A 19780-nucleotide genomic window follows, 5' to 3' on the forward strand; every position below is an offset into this window, starting at 1 on the left:
GTTACGGTATTTGGGGTATTAAATTGGTTCTTTTGGTCATGACATGTCAATCCCATGTCATGTTTGGCCATATTACCCCCACATACGTGTGTGCATACACGTACAGCATATGTTGTATTTGTGTCAAAAAAAGTTTTTGTATAGATTTGTTTTGACTATGGTTGTCTCGAAATATAAATCAACATTGCAACATTTTAATCTTTATGTACGCGTGTGTGGGTGAGCTGTGCTCTGTCAAATATCTCTAGTAGTTATTAAAATAGCTACTACCGTAAATATCCATCCAGACTTTTAAACCGAGTCGCGCTGTGATTGGCCAGGCAGCGGTCACGTGGGGTAGTGCAGTCAGTCGCTGTGCCGTGCCTCGAGCCAGCGCTGAGTGGAGCCTGTCTGCCAACAGCTTCAGCAGCGGCTCTATCTGGATCATACTACACTCACTGACAATTAAAAGGAGGCCCCTTTTTCTTCTTATTTCCGAGGATTATTCTTCACCATGGGCGACAAAAAGAGCCCTACCAGGTAATGCGACCGCCCACTGTCGATTTCTACTTGTTTAGGGCGTTATGGGCTCGATATTTGGATGCGTTTCCCTCACTCAGGGATCGTTTCTCCCTTTTTCAGTTGGTATGCCACAGCTAGCTAGAATAGTGCAGTCACTATGGCGGCTTCTCGCTCCCTACAACCCAGTCACTTAACAGACAAAGGGAAATTTTTCAGAGGATACGCCTGGCATTCCCTGAAACGCTCTTCCGTCTCGATGAAGCCTTTTGAGGGGTGCAGTGTCGAAATGGACATTGTTCGATATTGGTTTTATCAGCCGACATGCTAAGCTTCGATGCCGAAAAATCTAGCATTGCTTGCCTGCCTGCTAGCCTAGCTGGCGATACAGTCGGACGGTGTGGATAGTCGCCCGCTTCGCCACTGTGGGGATTTATTAACCAAGGAGCTCTACTTGCCGGGACTCGAACCCAATATAAATGACAACACCGTCATGCTTTGTGCCGTACTAAGTAGCTTGTATATTACATAACGGGCTATGTTTGTCCAAATCTCCTTTCTTGTTAATTCATGAAAATTTGTTCGTGGCATTTACAAACTAACTTGACCTTAACATTTGTCTCATTTGTAAGGCCAAAAAGACAAGCCAAACAGACCGCTGACGACGGCTACTGGGACTGTAGCGTCTGCACCTTCAGGAACACCGCCGAGGCTTTCAAATGCAGCATCTGCGATGTGAGGAAGGGCACATCCACAAGGTAACGTAGCGCTCCCTCTCTCTCTAGTCTGAGCGTCTCGTTTTTCCCCCTGCTTGGCTGGCTGCAGCAGCATTGCATCGCAATTTATGGGAATGACAACTTTGATCGACAGCCTATTTGTCTGTGAGCGAATGGGGACTTGTTGATGGACAATCTTGCAAACATCTCCTGCTGTTGTCTGGATTATCCGTAGTTTCTCATCTCATGCGACTAACATTGCATTGCTTTTATGCATTCGTCTAGGTAGGCTGGCTGCTTCACTAGCCAGAGGGGGGTGGGGTGGGCGGGGGGAGAGGGACCATACTTCATGATGGCTGTACAGCTACAGCGCATCAACAGAGCAACAGCGAGAGGGCTGCGGTTTATGGAGTGAAAAAAGGTGAATGCATGTGTATGCATACCACCTACCTGTAGGATTGCAGGGGCTCTTAAAATGCTCTGACGAGTCAGATTTAATGTGCATGAGGTGGATATATTTTTTTAGGTGAAGGAGTGGTTGTAATCAGAATTAGAGATAAATTCCAGATGTGCATTTTCCATTTCTTTCTGTCAGATTTGTTCTCTCCTGTCATTTAGTTTAAGCCAGTGTCATTTCATGCCCAACCTGGTGTGACACTTGTGTTCACAGCTTTGCCAGGTTTTTGTCCTATGTTCCAAAAAGCCATATTTTGCATCATAAGTGTCAGTCTTCACATTTGTCTATGATTAAACTCAACAAAACTCAAACCACTACAGACTTGCTTTGTTCCCAAAGCTGTTTACAAGTGATTTGCTCTCAGAAAATTCCTCCAGATTAATCATATCAACATTTATAGTAACCGGCTTGTGTGTCCCAGACATTTCCCCTGAGCTTTAGTCAGAATGAATTTTGTGATGTCAGCAGAAGACGGCGTCTTATGGGAAACTGAGATGAAATCACTGTGTAACTCGAATATCATGATGGGATTCCCTTTCGGTTTTGTGTATATACTGACGCCTCCTCCCCCTGTTCTGGGGAATGTTTTTGATGATAAGTTGTTTGCCACGGTGTGAGTTTGTTTGCTCATGTCATCAGTTGCATGATGAGATGGAGAGATAGATGAGTCATTTGTGGGTTTGTTGACAAGTCCCTTGCACCCTAACCTTTCCAGCTGTGGTTTTACAATGAGTGGTTCGGCTGACACCCTGGGTGCACCACAAACGGGGAGAAAGCTGATGCTGGTTTACTGAGAAAAGACTGAATTCAGTCTTAATTGTCTGGCTCCCCTCCCCCTATGATCTTATCCTAGCAAAGTGTAGCTTAAGACCACAGTTGATAGTGTAGACTGAGCACGCTGCGCAAGAGCAGGAAGCGGAGACAAACATGTCATAGCCACCCAACCACTGTGCTTTGGCAACAGCCCAGTAGCTTCTATTTGGTAAATGACATCACTGGAGTGGTTGTCACACATGGCTGTTTGATCTGAATAGTTAGCCTTTGGTTAATGCAGTTGTTTAGTTGTGGGGCTGCCTTTTACTCTAATGAGTACTAATTAGCTGTCTTTTCTCCACTGTATTACAGTAAAGCATGTGACAAAAGCAACATGCTCTCAGCTAAATGATTCACACTTAAGGCTCTGTGTGGATGCTTGTCTTGCTCGTTTTATCTGAGGCTCTACTTTGAATGGGCTTTTATGCAGGAGGACACGTGTGTTCACAAATTACAGTTCCTTGCTTGTGGTAGGAGTCAGAGCAGTTCTGTTCTTAACTTTGAAGTGTCATTTGGATCGCCCTTGGTCTTTTGTGTGAACTATAAGATAAGCTTCACTATTGATTTGTGCAGTCATTTAAGACATGTTTGAAATGGCTTGGTGTGGTGTGAATGTGTGAAAGGTAACTGTTCCACAGTCCCCAAGTGTAGCTTTTTTTTCTGTATCATGGGATGGAGGTCAGTCAGTATTGACTGTACTTGTCTCTAACAATAGAGACCGTAAGGAGAAGATGGATGCAGCTGTTCTGGGCTGCATCACAGCCAATCATGCATTATCTTCATCTATTCCTGATAAGCTGTTGGTACAACAGGTAGCAATCAGCAGACACTAGCACAGTGATTTGGTTATCAGCAACAGTTTGTCATACAGGGGGTACCTACGTGTCAAAAAGAAATTCAGAATCAGACCACTATTTTTCCCTTGAGCTTGATACATCCATCCCTCACAGTCTGCTTTGAGTCATCGGGACACCAGCTGTTTCTACAGGTGTTGATGGAGAATATACAACGAACATGATCCATGGTGATGGACAGATAGTAGCTCACACCATGGCGAGGCTTGAATCACACTTTGTCCCCTACCAGCAGTAGGTAATCCAGGTAACTGTGGGTCATGCTACTCTGATTTGTGCTAATGGAGGCAAGAATGTGTGTTAACGAGAGCAAAACTCTGGCTGTGGCATCAGCATGCAGGGAGAGGCCCTGTTCTCCCCAGTCAAGCGCAGCCTAACGAACCTGTTGACCCAGTCCAGCTCAGTGATGTAACATGATACCCAAGAAGGCAAAATCTAGCCTCTGCCACTCTGACTCTTAAACAAGAAAGCACTCTGCTTTTTGCACCTGACCTTGCTGCTAATCTACAAGTCCAAGTAGCCCAAGTGTTCAGCGTTCATGTTCAGTGCCTGGTTCTTTGGTAACTGGAGAAGGGCTTGCATTAGCATCCCCTGTGAGGTGCATGCGATCATATTTAAATGTTTCTGGCATCTGAACCAGATCGCTGTGTGAACGTGATACCGTGTTGCTGTACATCAGTTTGCTTTGTGGTGGTGTTTGGTATGCACCTCTGGCAGCCCCGGGGCCCAGGGAGAAACCATTAGGAGCCCTCTAAAGTTGATTGATGGTGGGGATCACAGGAAGTCTTGAGGTACCTCAGTCTTTGACTGCTGTGCTGTTATCTGTGCTCTGTTGCTATGTTTTCAACCATTTCAAGAAGCTTCCATCAGCGCTTTATATAGAACAGAACAAACGGGAGTCTTTCACTTGTTAGCAAAATGCAGCGCTCTTACTAGATTAAATACACCAACTTACATTTATCTGAAGCTGCTGAAAGTACACAGAACGTGAACCAACATAAAAACTGATATACTATGTATTAGGGTTGGGCCGATGTAAAATTTTCAAATCAGTTTGATATTAAGCCAAAGACCAGACTGGACTTGTAATACTGAATTTTACGACTAGGTGTCGCACGTGACGCTCCTGATTGGAACATAATGAGAGTGTAGTGCTGCGAGGGAAATCACCATACGGGGTCAGCACAGTGTTCAAAATTAACTTTTTGACTCGCCTGCCAAGGGGGCTTGTAGATGAAAATGTTGTCTTTTTGCATCACACATACATTTGTTTCAATACATTTCATTGCGATAATTAAGTATTTTGTTGAAGAGCAAAATTTGAGGCAAAATTATTTTAGTTTGACAGAACAACATGCTTGTATGTTATCATTACAGCTGTCTACACTGCTTGCGAAATGGCTTGTGTGTCACACCCAATAAACGCGAAGCTGCGACCCGAAACATATTTTTTAGGCTTCGAGTCTATTTTTCTTCATACATGGTGCTGATCAGAATATCTGCATGTACAAGAAATGATTTTTGGCATTCATTGCCATGGTCATAATTGTGCTGTTGAAATACAGGGAAAGTTGCAGAGGATTACTGGATGCTGCCAGGAGATTCTTAAACATATCTGAAAAAGACAGAGATATAAAACTGAGGGGAGGATTTGCACCAACTCAGACAATTGAGTCTGGGTTATCGAATGGAAAATGTTGTGAATGGGAGCACTTTGGGTGGATGCTGTAAGTAGTTTGCACTGTGAAGCTGTTACAATTCAGCAGATGGCGGTAATGCAAGACTTATGGATGCCAACCGCCATAAAACTCAACAGAAGAAGAAGAAAGCGTATAGCGGCACCACGGCCAGGACAACTGAGTAACACATTGTGTTTTCATTTCTCACAACAACCATTCAACTTAACCTTTTTTCTTGTGCTAGGGTGCTGTGTGTCGCCGTGGTGTTTCTGGTATAAGAATCAGAAACACCGCGGCTACACACAGCACAGCATGGCTATGCTATGCTAACGATGCTAGCCATGCTAACTAGCTGCTAGCCACTGTGTAGGCTGGTAAAATGATCTGTTGCGTCCCTTTGTATCTGGGGGTTGTTTTCAAAACACAAACTGCTCTCAGACTGCTGGTAGCTGTAAGCAGTCCTGTAAGCAGAGTTTATCCAGGTTATTGGTGAGATCTGCGCTATTAGCCAGGGTCAGCCTGCCTCCTCCAGCTAGTCTTTGGCTTCCAGCAAGATGGACAGCAGCAGACAGCAGCAACTGGCTTTATCAGTGTCGGAACCTCCGTGTGAGACGCTTTGACGTCTCATAATGACAAATGCTGGTTTGCAAAAAATCAAACCGGTTTCAGCTCATAGACCGGACAGAACCAAACCAGAAACCGACCCAACCCTGCTATGTATACGGCAGTATGAGATTTACAAGTTTATTGATACAGGTATCAGATAGAAGGCAGGTGATAAATGGCCTTGAAAAAGTTAAGATTGCCCTTACTAATAAATATTTATACAAAGATCTTTGCCCATATTTGTTCATACAGTGTTGTAAGGTTATAATTACCATAAGTTTATGGTGAATGTAGATGTGGGTAAAACAAGAAAATGCATATCCATCTAATCTTAGTTTTTGTCAGGTGATCTTCGTGGGTGATGTTCAGATTACTCAGTAAAAGATTACATAATTCTCGACTGTCAGCGGAATTTATGATGTAAAGTCATCACCCGTAAAAGGTTAAATTGAGCTATACAAAAAAATGAAATGAAAACACATGCGTTAGTGTTTGCACATGATTGCGTTGTATTCTGTCTGCGTTAATATGTCACCAGTCTGTTTAGATTAGCCTACTCTTAACTGTTTATGTCATGTGCAAATATTGTCCCACATATGAAGGATTCTGAGTTGAAAAGATGTCTGATCACTGTGGCATATGACTCAAACATAGACGATTACTGTAATTTGTCCATGATTCTGTAGATATTTACAGATGTTCATGCAGTCAAGTAAATGTGTAATGCATTTACTTCATGGCTTTATAGTAAACCTTTATGGAAAACCATAGATTATGAAAGTTAGAACCAGGATTAATAAGCAGAATCAGGATCAATAAAATCTAATGCCCAACCACAATGCTGTGGGTTAACACTGGGGCCAGAAAAGTAAAAGTGCATCTCTCTGTGTGTGTAAGTGTCGAGGCTGCACAATTATTGTAAGATGAGTGTTGTGTGTGTCTGTGTTTGTGTGTCTCATTGTGTGTGCCTTTCTGTCCTTTACAATGATGGAATAGAGTCATTATAATCTGTGGATTCTACCACTGTCACATTAAGGCAAATTGTCTAGGATAATGGAATTACATAAGAGGGACATGCCGGCGCTCAATTTATATCTGCACTTCCTCACCCCCACCCCCTGCCACCACAGCAGCCCCCTGTCAGAGGAAACTGCTTTTGCTTATCCAGCATTATCAGCATCTGCGCTAAAACCCTAAGCAGGAGCGGGTAGCCCTAATCTTTACATGTTAATTGCCGGATTTAAAAGTTCTTAATTACTTCATGGGATTTGGCAGAGTGTGAGTGATTAAATACAATAGCCAATTTGGCAATCTGACAAAACAGAGAAATGTAGAGAGCGCTGTTGAATCGGGGCTCCTCCCAATCAGGAAAATACAGAAAAAGGCATATGAGGACAAGGAGGGAGTGAGGGAGGGAGTTGTTAAATGTGGAGTCACAGCTAGCTGGGTAGTAAGGAAGAGGGCAAGAGAGGACAAGGAGAGAAACAGAGCGGTAAAGAGAAAGAGAGGAGTGTAGCGTCTGGACATTTGTGTGTGTGTTGAAGAAAGGGGGGTATGGATGGCTGCAAGGGGGATGTGCTCACTCAGCCAAGAGTCTCCAGGGGCTAAAGCAGAGCGAAGCACATCATTACCCATAGAGGGAGAGAACCAGACTGGACAGCCTTTTCTGTTTGTACCAGCGCCACCATCCATGCATGGGGAATGAACAGCAACATTTGACATGTCATTGACTGCATATGAGAAACCAGTGCTGACTGTTTTCTCTTGGGAAAGTGATGAGGTAATTCCTAGTGATGAAGGTTTTGATACTGTTGATCATCACACTAGTTTCAGAGCTAGTTAATAGTTGTTAGTTTGAGCATTACCAAGAAGCCGTAGTCTAGAAAACCCCAAATCAGTTTGGCAGATCTGAATCATGGTTACAGTAGGCAGTAGAGGCTTTGTGTTTGACCTCTTGGCATCAAGTTTCCCCACCTGTTGTTTTTGTTTGTTTGCTTAATGTTGTTCCACTTGTGCAGAACACAAGAGCATGCTGTGAAGGTGCAGTGTCCCCTTTGGCACTGCTGCCTGATGATTTGTTGAGCAAATTCAAACCAGACTCTGTTTATACTAAAGCAAAGGGGCAAGAAGAGGACGGGACAGCAGCAAGATGGGGTGACAGATAACTCATGCACACTAGAGGCAAAACATCAGAGGAGGAGATAAAGAGAGGTGAAGAAGAGACCTACTTAAAGCCAGCAGGATTTAGAGGGGGGTGGCAGTGGGGGATAAAGCGCAGGGAGAAAGTGAAGGGAAGAAGACAAAGAGAGAGTGATCGAGTCGCAACAGAGAGGAAGGAAACAAATGAGTGATACTCAGCAATGTGACACATTGCTGCTGATGGAAGGAGCTCATACATGTTTAGTGTCTTTGCAATGACTCGCTGTCAGTCTACCCGATGCCAGGCAGTTAATAGCCAGAAAGGTCAGTCACGGAAAGAAAAGACTTGTCAGCGTGAAGATAAAGTCTTTTTTTTTTCTCACACGAGTAGACACAAATGTTTACAATTTCTCTTCTAATTCTTCTGCTTGTGTGTGTCTCACTTAGATGTCAGGAACCTTTAACCTGTCAGGAGATGTAGCCAGCAGCTAGTCTGGTACATAGGATTTACAATTGTTGCAGAAAAGTTGAAATATCTTTTATGTCTAATGTGATATTTTCTTGAATTTCTTTGCCCTGGCCAGTATTGTCAGTACCGTGGGAACTAAATGTCATGCCTGACTGTTGTGCTCTTTTACTGTTTGGGGTAAAGGTGCATGGGTCTAGATGCTTTCTGGGAACCTGCTGTGCATACAGAGCACTAAAAGAAAACGATAGAACACTGTGGGGGATCCGCATTACCCCACAAGGAGGGTTAGGTGTTGGGAGAAGGGGGAGAAATGACAGTAACATTAAGCCCTCAAAATCCTGACTGGAAGGGACGGATGAAGGGATGAATGCTTAATGCCTCTGGTGGGCAGTGGGAATGAATTGAGAAGCGCTGTAGCCCCAGGCCACTCTTCAGGTTATCCTCATTCAACCTCCCCAGCACACTCACTCACACAGATTACTTATGGCTAGAGGTGACAACACTGCTCCTGTCACTTCAGATTCAGACTGATCAAGAATTCGCTCACAGGGGACCTCAGATGCAGGGTCCCAGTGTTATTTTTATGTCATTTTTCGATTGAACATCCCAGTGAATGAATAGCTTAGTTCATGTGCACTGATGGAGGTGCATTTATGAAAGATTCTGTTTAGTAGTGATCTCAATCTTTGGACTGTTAGCTGAGGATAATGCTTGAGACATAGAGGTCAGCAACTCAGGGAGAGCCTGAATGAACCCAAGGGTACTGACAAATTTTGGCAGGGTTCGGACCCAGCTTGCATGCATACTAAGGGTCTGGTCCTGGCATGAAATACAAGTTTTTAATTAGTGCTATGTTGATCAACTGAAAATTAATTGTCAGCAATTTTAATAATTGACTAATCATTTAAGTCATTCATCAAGTAGGTATCTCACGATCAAGTTTATCTGGCCCCAATCATTATCTAAGTCCTTTAATATTGGGTTCATTTCATGCCAATTCACCCAGAATTGAGAACTTTTCCCAGTTCATGTCATGGATTTTCTCAAAAAAATTAATGTGAAAACCTCTATTAAATTCATGGAGCCTTGAAAAATTCTGTAGCTCTTCTGCAAATATTTTTTTAGTTATGAATTTTTGAAGTTTGGCCTCGCAGCTAAATTTCCTCATTTTTGCGATTCTTTGTATGTGTATTCTAAGCCTCACCAATTGCTTATTTTTCACTGGACTGTGTTCTAATTTGTGCTGAACATCCAAGAAACCCTAAGGATAATGTGCAACATGTATTCATGTAAACAGTTGTTGCTGAATGTTTTGCAGTAATGAAATTATTAAAAATATTTTTTTACCCAAACGAAGAATCTTTAATCTTGCCCTGTTTGGAGAAACATTTTGTCAGCTGTTTAGGTAAAGCCAGACTACACAAATTGGGTCAGTCTGGGTCCGTGCAGCACTCAAGTCGTTGTGGAAAGATTGTCCAACATTCAACAATAGAACAATGGAGCATACATATACCCACTGACTGGTTAACATATTCCAAGCGGTACAGCCAGAGAGCTCTGGGCTCTGCTCCATCACCCTCCATAACTGTAGGGGGAAGGGAGGGCATCACATGCTTCTACATAATGATCAAGGCATACTGTGAGTGTTGACACAGACGAGTGCATGTAGATCATTGGTTACATGGTTGCCGGCACATCATAGGGAGGTGATGTGATCAAACTGAAGCCCCGCGGCATTCTCACATGTTGGATCTAAGTGATTTTCTCCAGGCTGAGGCTGTAATGGTCTTTTAGTCCAATGCAGGGGAAAGCAGGTCATTGCTGAATGCATGTGAATAGAGGATTCATGTTTCTGAACAACTTTGTACTTCATTTAGGACAAGGAGCACCCGTTTGTACTGTGTAGATGTGGTTATTGACTAAGTCTGAATGAGTGAGTGGGTGATGTTAAATAGTCTCTGCTCTTCAGTGGGTTGTCCATGGCTGAAGAATACTGTTGTCTGTTGGCTGTCTCACTCTCTCTCTCCTCTTCACTCAGCTGTCTGCCACTGCATTCACTCAGCCTGGCAGGAAATAATTGCTTGTCCTCCACACAGCACTTCAAATAAAAGAGCTGTGTTAATGAGGGCTTTCCTGCGCCTCTCTCTCTCTATCACACTCTCCATTGCTCACTCACTCTCTTCATTACTCTGTCTCTCCAAGTGCTTGGGCTCATTGTTTTTGGTTTCTCTAGAAAGAGTTCCCTCTGAAAGAGCAGCCTCAGCTTTTGCTCTTGGCTAGCAGAATCGGCTGCTCCTGGCCAGCGAGAGCACCAGCTGAGCAGAGGTGTGTCTGTCTCTGGGATTGTTCAGGCTGAGTGGAGCAATCTAAATATGGGTGTCAGTCTGACTGAATTAGGAGCTTTCAAGCATGATGATAGTTATTTCGGGGCATCCCGTGGAGGGAGACTCCCCACTCCTCCCTCACCCAGACGGCTGAATTTAGGGGCAAGCATAGGAGGAGCTGTCAATGGCGGTCTATTGTAGTGCAAAGGGAAGGTAATATGCTGTAAGCCCTCACAGTGGGAAATGGTTCAACAGCAGGCTTTACACACTTGACACACACAAACGCACAGTGGTTCCCTAGGAATTTATTGGCAGCAGTGGGAGCAATTTCAGCAATTGGACCCTGGGGTTCACTCCTGGTCCTGCTCCCAGTATCATTTTCAGTACCTCTTGTGGCCTATACATGATTTCTGTTTGATTTGGATGTTTGCAAAATAATATGTGCCAATAATGTTTTAGTTAAATTGGTATATTTATGCTCAACAAGGGCATATTATCTAAATATGAAATTAATGTTAAATATGAAAATTGATATTAATTATTAAGTATATTTTTAAATAAATGCAAGTGGCACACACATATGATGTCATTCAGAATCTCCAGCCATGTTAATGTGCCACAGAGCAACGCTGTGCAAAGTCATGATGTGTGGTCAGTAAATAAATAATGGGGCAAACAGAGCGGTGGCTCTATCATGCCAGCAGCAACTCATGGCTGACTTACAGCTGGCACTGAATCACTGCTTGACTACTGGGGCAGCTTCTGCTGCTGCTGACACAAATCTCAGGCTCTGACCGGGGCCTCAGCTCCGCAACAGGCAGAAGAGGCGTGGAGCTTATCAAGCACTCACTCATTCATTCACAACCTCCTTGGCTAACAACGCACACTGCCTAACAAAAATGATTGCTGGCCGTGCTGAATGTTGTTTGTGCTGTGTTTACTTATGGCTGTGTGTTAGAGACACAAACATTTTTTCATGAGGAGTGTGTATGGGTGAGCCCTTGCTATTCTTGGGGCTGACCCTTTTATGGTGCCCTAAAGGCATTAGCTCATTGCTGTTGTGTCAATTACCACAAGTTTCCACCCTCCCAAAAATTGAATTCTTTGTCACACTTTCACAGCAGCATGTTGAAGATTTCCCATCACAGTTTGAAGTGGAATCAGGAAACCAGGGGTACTCATGGGACCCACTGGTTTCCCACGGGGTAGGCTGCATTGTGTCATCAGAATAAAGGCACGATAGGGAAAACCAAGGCTCAGTAGTGTACAGTAGTCTGGAGGAATTTATGTTCATATCATCTGACATTTGTTTTAAATGTCACAGCCAGTTCAGCATGGGGTAATTACATGTATTATTTGCTCAGTATAAAAACATAGAAAATCAGTGATAATCCTGCTTTGACAAATTGTTGTTGTGTTAACTACAGAAGAGTTCCAATGCTGTAAACCCAACATCATAACTTTGTAATTAATTTATTATCCACTTTATGATTTAAACATTTAAAAGCCTTGATGACTGTAGTGAGACTTATCCAAATACTATGAGTAGGAGCTCTAATACTCATTACTAGTACTTACATGGGAAGTAATAAATTCTAGATTGAAATGGACCTGGGATCATTTTGATGGGAACAGGATAGGATTGGCAATTATGCAGCTAAGATGGGATGGGAAGAAAATTTCACTCCCATATCACCATCTAATTTGCACCCACTGAAGGCCTCCAGTGGGCGACTCACACAAGGGCAGCAGGTAGAAAGAGCCTGAGGCTCCAGAGAACCACAGCAGCTAATGGATACTGGATCAACAGCCCAGGGCTCATCAGCATTCGCCACAGCTGGTGTATTGATTGGAGTGTAGTGCAAGCATTACAACATGATGCTCTATTATGCCCCGATTGATTGGCTTCTGATCGGCTGAACGCCCACACCCCCTCCTCAAGGAGAGACACTGTGTCTGTAATAGACTGCAGCAGGAGGAGAGCAAATGAGCTTGTTGGAGCAGTAGAGAGAAAAGTTGTGAAAAGAATTGGACCAAAAAATAAGAGAACAAGGGAAAAAAGTTTAAATTTTAGTGTTGGCCTAGTAAAGTATAGAGTTTAGGGAGTGGAGTGTCAGTTCTGAAAGACAAGTGAAGAAAGTGTAGAAACAAGTTACTGGACTGACAAGATGTTGCAAAATTGAAACACTGAGGCCAACCACTTAAGCAGCTGTCTGAAAACCACTCTCCACAGCAAGCCACTGAAATCAGCACAATCAGTTGAACACCACTATTGAGCATCTTCTGTTTTTGCCACAAGCATTTGCTCCTTGACTTGTTCCACTACAGCCCATCCATTTCCAGCAATAAATATGTAAACAACTGCTGTGATTCCCAGCACATCAAATGTCTTGTTTCAAATGTCTCTCAAACATTTTAGAGGTAGTATACTGAACATTTGATTAAAGAAAATAAAAACATAAATGTTGAGGATGATTATACAATTGTAAATTCTTTGAATATTGTTTCTTGCAAGAAAGACTAAATGGTAAATGGACTATACTTCTGTAGCGCCTTTCTAGTCTTCCGACCACTCAAAGCGTGTTTTACACTACACATTGACCCATTCACGCACATTCACACGCTGAATGGATACAGGGGCTACCATGCAAGGTCCCAACATGCCCATCAGAGGGGATCTAATCATTCATACACATCCACACACTGATGGCACAGCCATCAGTAGCAATTTGGGGTTGAGTATCTTGCTCAAGGACACTTTGGATATGCAGACTGGAGCTGGGAATTAAACCACCAATCTTCCGATCAGTGGACGACCCGCTCCACCTCCTGAGCCACAACCCGCCCTAATCTGTCCACTCTCTCAGGCATGTGGGTTTTTTTCATAATAAATTGGAAAAAAAAACATAATTGGAGCATTATGAACGCAAGTAACTAACCCCGTTAGGTAAACCGGGGTGCAGTCCTGCCCTCAGAAAAGTTTCTCGAGGTAAATTTTGCATAGGTCATCCATTGCTGGTGCGAACTAGCAGATTAGCATGCTAGCCACACACTTGTTGACCCGGCGTTATCACTCCCTCTCCCCTGTGTCCTCAGCCACGCTACGCCGGTGTTTGGTTAGGAACTCACTGGCCTCCCGAACAGAAGATAGCCGCCTCCTACCACCGTCTTTGGTGGTGATGAGCAGTCTGGCTGGTTAGTGCAGAACGGCTTTTAAGCCAAGGTTGTAGAGGTCCCTCATTGCCTCTCTGGTACAATTTCTTCATCTTTGGAGACAGTTTCCTCACACTCAGTCTCGCTCCCGCAGCTGCTCATTTTCTTCTGAGTAGGCTACTCCACAAAGGTGATGTTGTTGTGAGTCGGAGGGGCCAGAAACATGCGTCAACCACATGCGTTTGTTTCTCTGCTGTATGATTGGCTGTTCATGTAGTGTTTTTGTAGTTGGAGGAAAACGGACTCAAAAGTAACTATCAAAAAAACCCTCATAAATTCATCATCGTTATTGTGGAAGATTTTATCGTGAAAATTATTGAGATTGTTTTATCGCCCAGCCCTATTCCACTGGCAGACTTTCTAGACCTTTCAAGATTCCCCACTTAACCACAGGTCTCCTAAAACAGTCCTAATCATCAAGGGCCCCCCTCTCTACTGCTGGGACATTACAAAAAGTCTTCGTGCCAGGACCAGAATTGGGTTTGGAAGGTTGTGTATACACAGCTAGCTCGTATAACTTGTTGTGTTCCTGTTGAAAGGCCTCCTGAGTAGTCATCGAGCCGTGCCAGGCTGTTTGTTTGCACGCTAAGCTTTCAAGTGCGTGTTTGTGTGTGTGAGCGTACTTGTGGTTTATTCCTCACCATGCTTGCCCAGTGCTGGCCTGTGATTAGCCATGTTGCTGGCTGCAGTTTGGTCTCGGCTGAGTCGGAGTCTCTGGAAGGCTGCAGTCATCCTTCCCTCTCTCCCCGGGTCCTCTGCTTCCTCCCAGATGCCTCCAGCTGGTGTCCATTATGCTGCAGGTGTGTGTGTCGGGCTCCGGTTTAGCATTATGCCTCCCAACTTCAGGCCCTGTTCATCTGCACAGCTGATCAGGGCAAGATGCTGCTTCTGCTGTATGCATGTAGGAGTTTAGTGGTGACACATCACAGTGGACAAGATGTTTTCAGAAAAGGATGGTTTCATGTGAACTGAAATTTAGGAAATGGGTGTGTGATTCTTTGAAATTTGCACATTTATCTTTACATCTATCGACGCTTTTATTGTCTTTGCTGAATTCAAATGATCAAACTCAAATATGGTTATGGTTCATGTTGATGTGTGTGAAAATGAGTCAGAAGTGGACAGACAAGCTCTCTGGTTGCTGCCGAGCTCAGTGAGTGTGGCAGCTCCACCATGTCCAACTGAGTCTCAGTCTGTGACAAATGGGGCCATCCCTGCAGTAATCAGATTAGAGGACCTAAGTGACGTGCTGCAAATGTCCCACCTTGTGATCCTGTGCATTCATTTTATTACAGCCGTGAGCTAATGAGATTACCCCTCAAAACAGAGCTGCTCCACCAGGAAGCGGCTGCGTAAACCTACCTCTGCAGCAGCTGGGGAGCAGCAGCCTTTTTCCCTCAATGGCCTCTACGTTCAGTCACCTCTCTCTTTCAGCCGTAGTGTGACTGTGTTGGTGTGTGGCCAGAGTCTGCTCACAGCTCCACTACGAGGCTAATCCATGTTTGTGCCTTGGATCTCCTCCACAGGAAACCCAGGATCAACTCCCAGCTGGTTGCCCAGCAGGTGGCTCAGCAGTACCCAATGCCTCCCCCGCCCAAGAAGGAGCGGAGGGAGAGGAGCGAGCGCTCAGACAAGGAGCGCCCAGATGGCGAAGGGGAGCGCGCCAACGGAGAGGGACGTCCCGAAGGTGAGCGTCCAGAGAGAGTGAGGCCAGAGGGAGACACCCCTGAGAAAGACAAGAGCGACAAGGAACAGCCAATCAAAGACAAACCCGACAGAGAGAAGGACATCAGCCCAGCCGTCACGAAGAAGCCCAGCAGCAAAAAGACCAGGTCAGTGTGCATGTCAAGGCTTCAATTGTGTGTGTGTGTATGTGTGTGTGTGTGTGTGTGTGTGTGTGTGTGTGTGGATGTCTACTGTGCTGCTTTTATCCTCACTGGTGTGTTTCTGTTTTCCTCCAGACCTAAATCAGACAACCATCAGAGCCCACCCAGCGACAAACAAAGCATACAATCTGGCAAATCAGCAACCAAGACCAACAAGAACTCTCACATTTCCAGGTGTGTAGCACCCCCCCCTTCCTCTGCATATCTTTAGCAGAACACATGGTTTCACATCTATGACTACACAGCACTTCTGTTTAGAGGAAGGCAATGCATCTAGTGAGAAACCTCAAATGATTCACAAATGATCTTTTACACTAAACACCCACTCTCACTTTATGTACACTTGTTCTGACTGTTCATGTGTCAACCGATGAATTGAGCAATTTAGTGTAACCACCCACACAATGCTGGCAGCCTCCCCCTTGTTGTTGCTGAGACACAGATATCGTGGTTGGCATTTCTAGTCGTCAACTAGAGTAACTTTTTTTTTCTGTTTTTTGCCCCTCAGGCCCAAACTGAAGAACATTGACCGGAGCACTGCCCAGCAGTTGGCTATCACCGTAGGGAACGTGACAGTGATCATAACAGACTTTAAGGAGAAGACCCGCTCCTCATCCACGTCCTCGTCCACCATCACGTCCAGCGCAGGCTCCGAACAGCAGCACCAGAGCTCCGGCTCCGAGAGCATGGACAAGGGCTCGTCGCGCGCCTCCACCCCTAAAGGGGATCTCTCTGTGGGGCACGACGAGTCGTTCTGAGGTCCCACACCTTTTCCACCCGTCCTCACCCTGCTCCACTCCCCCCTTTTCCCCACGTTTCTGGACACTATGGATCCCATAGGGGGAGAGATTTCACCTTTCCCACTGCTGCCCTGCCTCCATTCCATGACCACCCCTGGATGCTGAGAGGAGCTGGCTGGCTGAGAGGAACAGCACAGTGCGCCTGTCCTGGGAAATGAACGCCCTGCTTAGGGGGGCTTCCCTCGTGGTCACACACGTCGTACAGGCAAGGAGAGCTGGGCTGTAAGGAATAACGCCCCTACCCCCACACCCCCCCTGCGGTAGCATCCAGACACTTGTATGTATTGTTTTATATTTGTACGTGGATGTGAGGCCAAGTCGACATTTTTTTTGTTTGTTTGTTTTTGTAAAGAAGAATTCTCCGCTGGGCACAATAACCACCATCATTTTAATAACTTTAAACTATTATTACCCTTATTTATTACCTGTTGCACCTGTATACTTTGATATTCTCCTTTTTATGTTGAAGCTTTGCTGTGTAGCTCTGCCAATTGATCGTTCCTTCAGTGTTTTTATTACAGTTGAAATGATACGACAAGACTCGAGTCACAGACAGACACACAAACACACACAAACATATACACACACACACACACACACACACACACACACACACACTGGTGCTAGATACACTGTGAAGCGGTTTTGCAAATCTGGGATTGCCCATTCACTCAATGTGACAAAGTGCTGATGAATCAAATTCTCATTCACTTTTCTCAACAACACTGTCTCACTCTGAACACTGTCGGGACCTCCATCAGGTCCGTCTACTTGTTCTGTACAGGTCAATGTGCATCAGAAGAAGGTCACCTGAACTTCAGACACCTGACTTTTTCAACTAGACTGTCTATGATTTAGTATGCTATAGCAGATCTCTTATACAGTATCTTATGTCCTTAACTGTACAGTGTAGGCTGTTGTGTAAAACACTAAAAGCTGTTGATATTTTCTGCATTCCGTACTTTAATATTAAGTTTTCTGGCTGAAGGTAGAGCTGTCTTGTCAGCTCTTGAGCCAGACTTTTTTTATTTTCAGTTGTGACTGAAGGATGGTTACATGCAGTTCCAGTTGGTGAAACCATATCGAACTGTAAAATAGACCTGTTGTGTCAAGCTGTTGTGAATCGATTTCATTTTTCTTTTGTGGTGGTCCTAAAGACAACTTTGAATCTTCCTGATATCCCCGAAACAAGTGCAAAGACATGAATAACTTACAAAGATTGACAATTGAATTGACTTTTTTTTTTTTTTTTAAATATTAATTTAAGACTCCTGTCATTGAAGGTAAAAAAAATATTGCAGTAGTTAATAGAACACAATTGCTCTTTCAATTTTTTAGAACAGCAAGGCTTATTTAAGGGTTTTAATTCACTTTCACCTTAGCTGATACTAGAACATCATTTCCTTTTAACTGTATGAAATTGTATAAAGAATAAATGTGTATATGATATCTTAGTTTTATTTATTGAAGGACCAAAGGAATTTCATAATGACATGATACATAGACAGATGAATAACAATTTGAAATGCAATTATCTAATGTGTGAGATGAATAACAGTTTAAATAAAGACTAATATAATCCATGTAAATGGTGTTCTTATTGTCCACTCATCTCTGTGCACGGCTAAATCGGGGCAGAGAACGTCATACTGTGAGCTGAGTTGAAGAACACCACCCGGCTCCACAATCAGTGGTGGATCGTGGATGAGAGACAGACTGGGTGTGGGAGGGCAGCTGAGAAGGGTTTGCTGAGTCGAAACCTTTGGCCTCAGTAAGGCCCCTCTTCACTCTGTAGCTCCCCTAACAGAGGCCCCAACTCACCAATTGAGCCGCTCCCAGAGCAACTAAAACCAGGTTAGGTGAGGTTAATATGTCCCTAAACACAACATATCCTACCAGGATCTAAGGGGGGGGGGGAGGCAGGATTTGATCTGTGTCGACGAAAAGCTTTGCAGTTTCACACGTGGGGATGATAATCATATGTGTGTCGTAAGCAATGTTTCAAGTCCAGGAAATATGTGTTCCTAACTTTTTTCTGCTCTTAAGCTATGGTTAAATATGTAATTATGTACTTTATTGCATACAAATATGGGATCAGTGTTCAAAGTGAGGAAAAGCAATGTGAATAGAACTAAAGTGGGACTGTCGGGTCAGAGGGGGAAATGTTTTGTCCAATTTTTACTGAGAACAATACCCTGCTTTGTAATGCAATCTATTAGAAATGGGCCTAAAAAGCCATCTTTTCACCTGCCTTATCTGCAACCACATTCACTTGACTGAGTACTCCAACAGAAAGGATTCATTGTTAAATTATTGACAAATGGCCATTTGCTGAGTATATGAATTATTGCTTGTATATAGAATTTTAAAAAGGTGCAAAAGCAAACACTATGAAAATGGCATTGGAGCTGAAGTCTTTTGTTTCCTGTTTCCTTTCCGCGCAAGCAGTTCTGTTCTTGTGTGCGACCAGTAACCTTAATTTACTGTGTAAAGATGGTTACATTTTTTAGCTTTGTTTGTCAGAGACCCAAATATAGAATGCTTGTTTACTGACTGTATAACCTTAACCGTGAATTTCCAATTAAGTGTATTATACAAACTCATTTCTTCCTATAACAATGTCTTGTACAATGCTTTTAAAAGTTATTGGTCGGTTTAAAAAAAAAAGTGGAAAAAAAAAATTGTAGGGACAGTACAATAATCCATTCTTTGTTTAATCCAGTTTTACGTTTTCTTTTGTGTTTTCTTTTGTTAACTTATAGCTGATGTGTCATTGTTTCCTCTTGTGAAATGGTCACATTATGTTCCCTGGTGTGGAAATGTATGCAGCATTTTCAGCGGATCACGGCTCCTTGTCTAGCTTATAATGTTAAAATACATGTTTCTGGCTATGTGCACGACTTTGCGCTTATAGGCTAACTTGATCATTTTCCTCCGCTTCAAATAGAAATGTCTATTTATGAATTTTGCTTGTAGTTTTTCACAAATAAAATTGTTAAAGTTATCTATTTTCTGGCTGCTCTGTGTCTTTTATTGATTATATTATTCATTCACACATACACAAACAGTATATTTACCGACATGCAAGTTCAGATGTGAAGTGGTTTTACATTATCACATAACAGGATGTGTGTATGGAGCTGAGACGGCAGACTATTGATTGAGGATGTGTGTGTGTGTGTGTAGGAGAGGAAGCCTCTACAGTGTGGTGACATAACATGAGGGAACTCCCATATTGACAACAGCTTTCAATCATCCTTTTCTCCAGAGGCAGCTTAGCAGGCCACTAATGCGCCTGTATCTAAAAGCTCTGACCAATGACTGCA

The 19780-nt window shown here is 43.6% G+C and overlaps 1 protein-coding gene across 1 annotated transcript; it reads left to right on the top strand.

Annotated features, from left to right (window-relative positions):
* Positions 1–354: 354 nt before the first annotated feature.
* Positions 355–19458, top strand: rybpb (RING1 and YY1 binding protein b). Its single transcript, XM_042406344.1, has 5 exons — positions 355–519; positions 1131–1256; positions 15295–15600; positions 15730–15828; positions 16163–19458. The coding sequence occupies exons 1-5, from the start codon at positions 494–496 to the stop codon at positions 16410–16412; spliced, it is 807 nt and encodes a 268-aa protein (XP_042262278.1). The 5' UTR covers positions 355–493; the 3' UTR covers positions 16413–19458.
* Positions 19459–19780: the final 322 nt, after the last annotated feature.

This window comes from Thunnus maccoyii, chromosome 3 (genome assembly GCF_910596095.1).
Source record: "Thunnus maccoyii chromosome 3, fThuMac1.1, whole genome shotgun sequence".
Classification (NCBI taxonomy): domain Eukaryota; kingdom Metazoa; phylum Chordata; class Actinopteri; order Scombriformes; family Scombridae; genus Thunnus; species Thunnus maccoyii.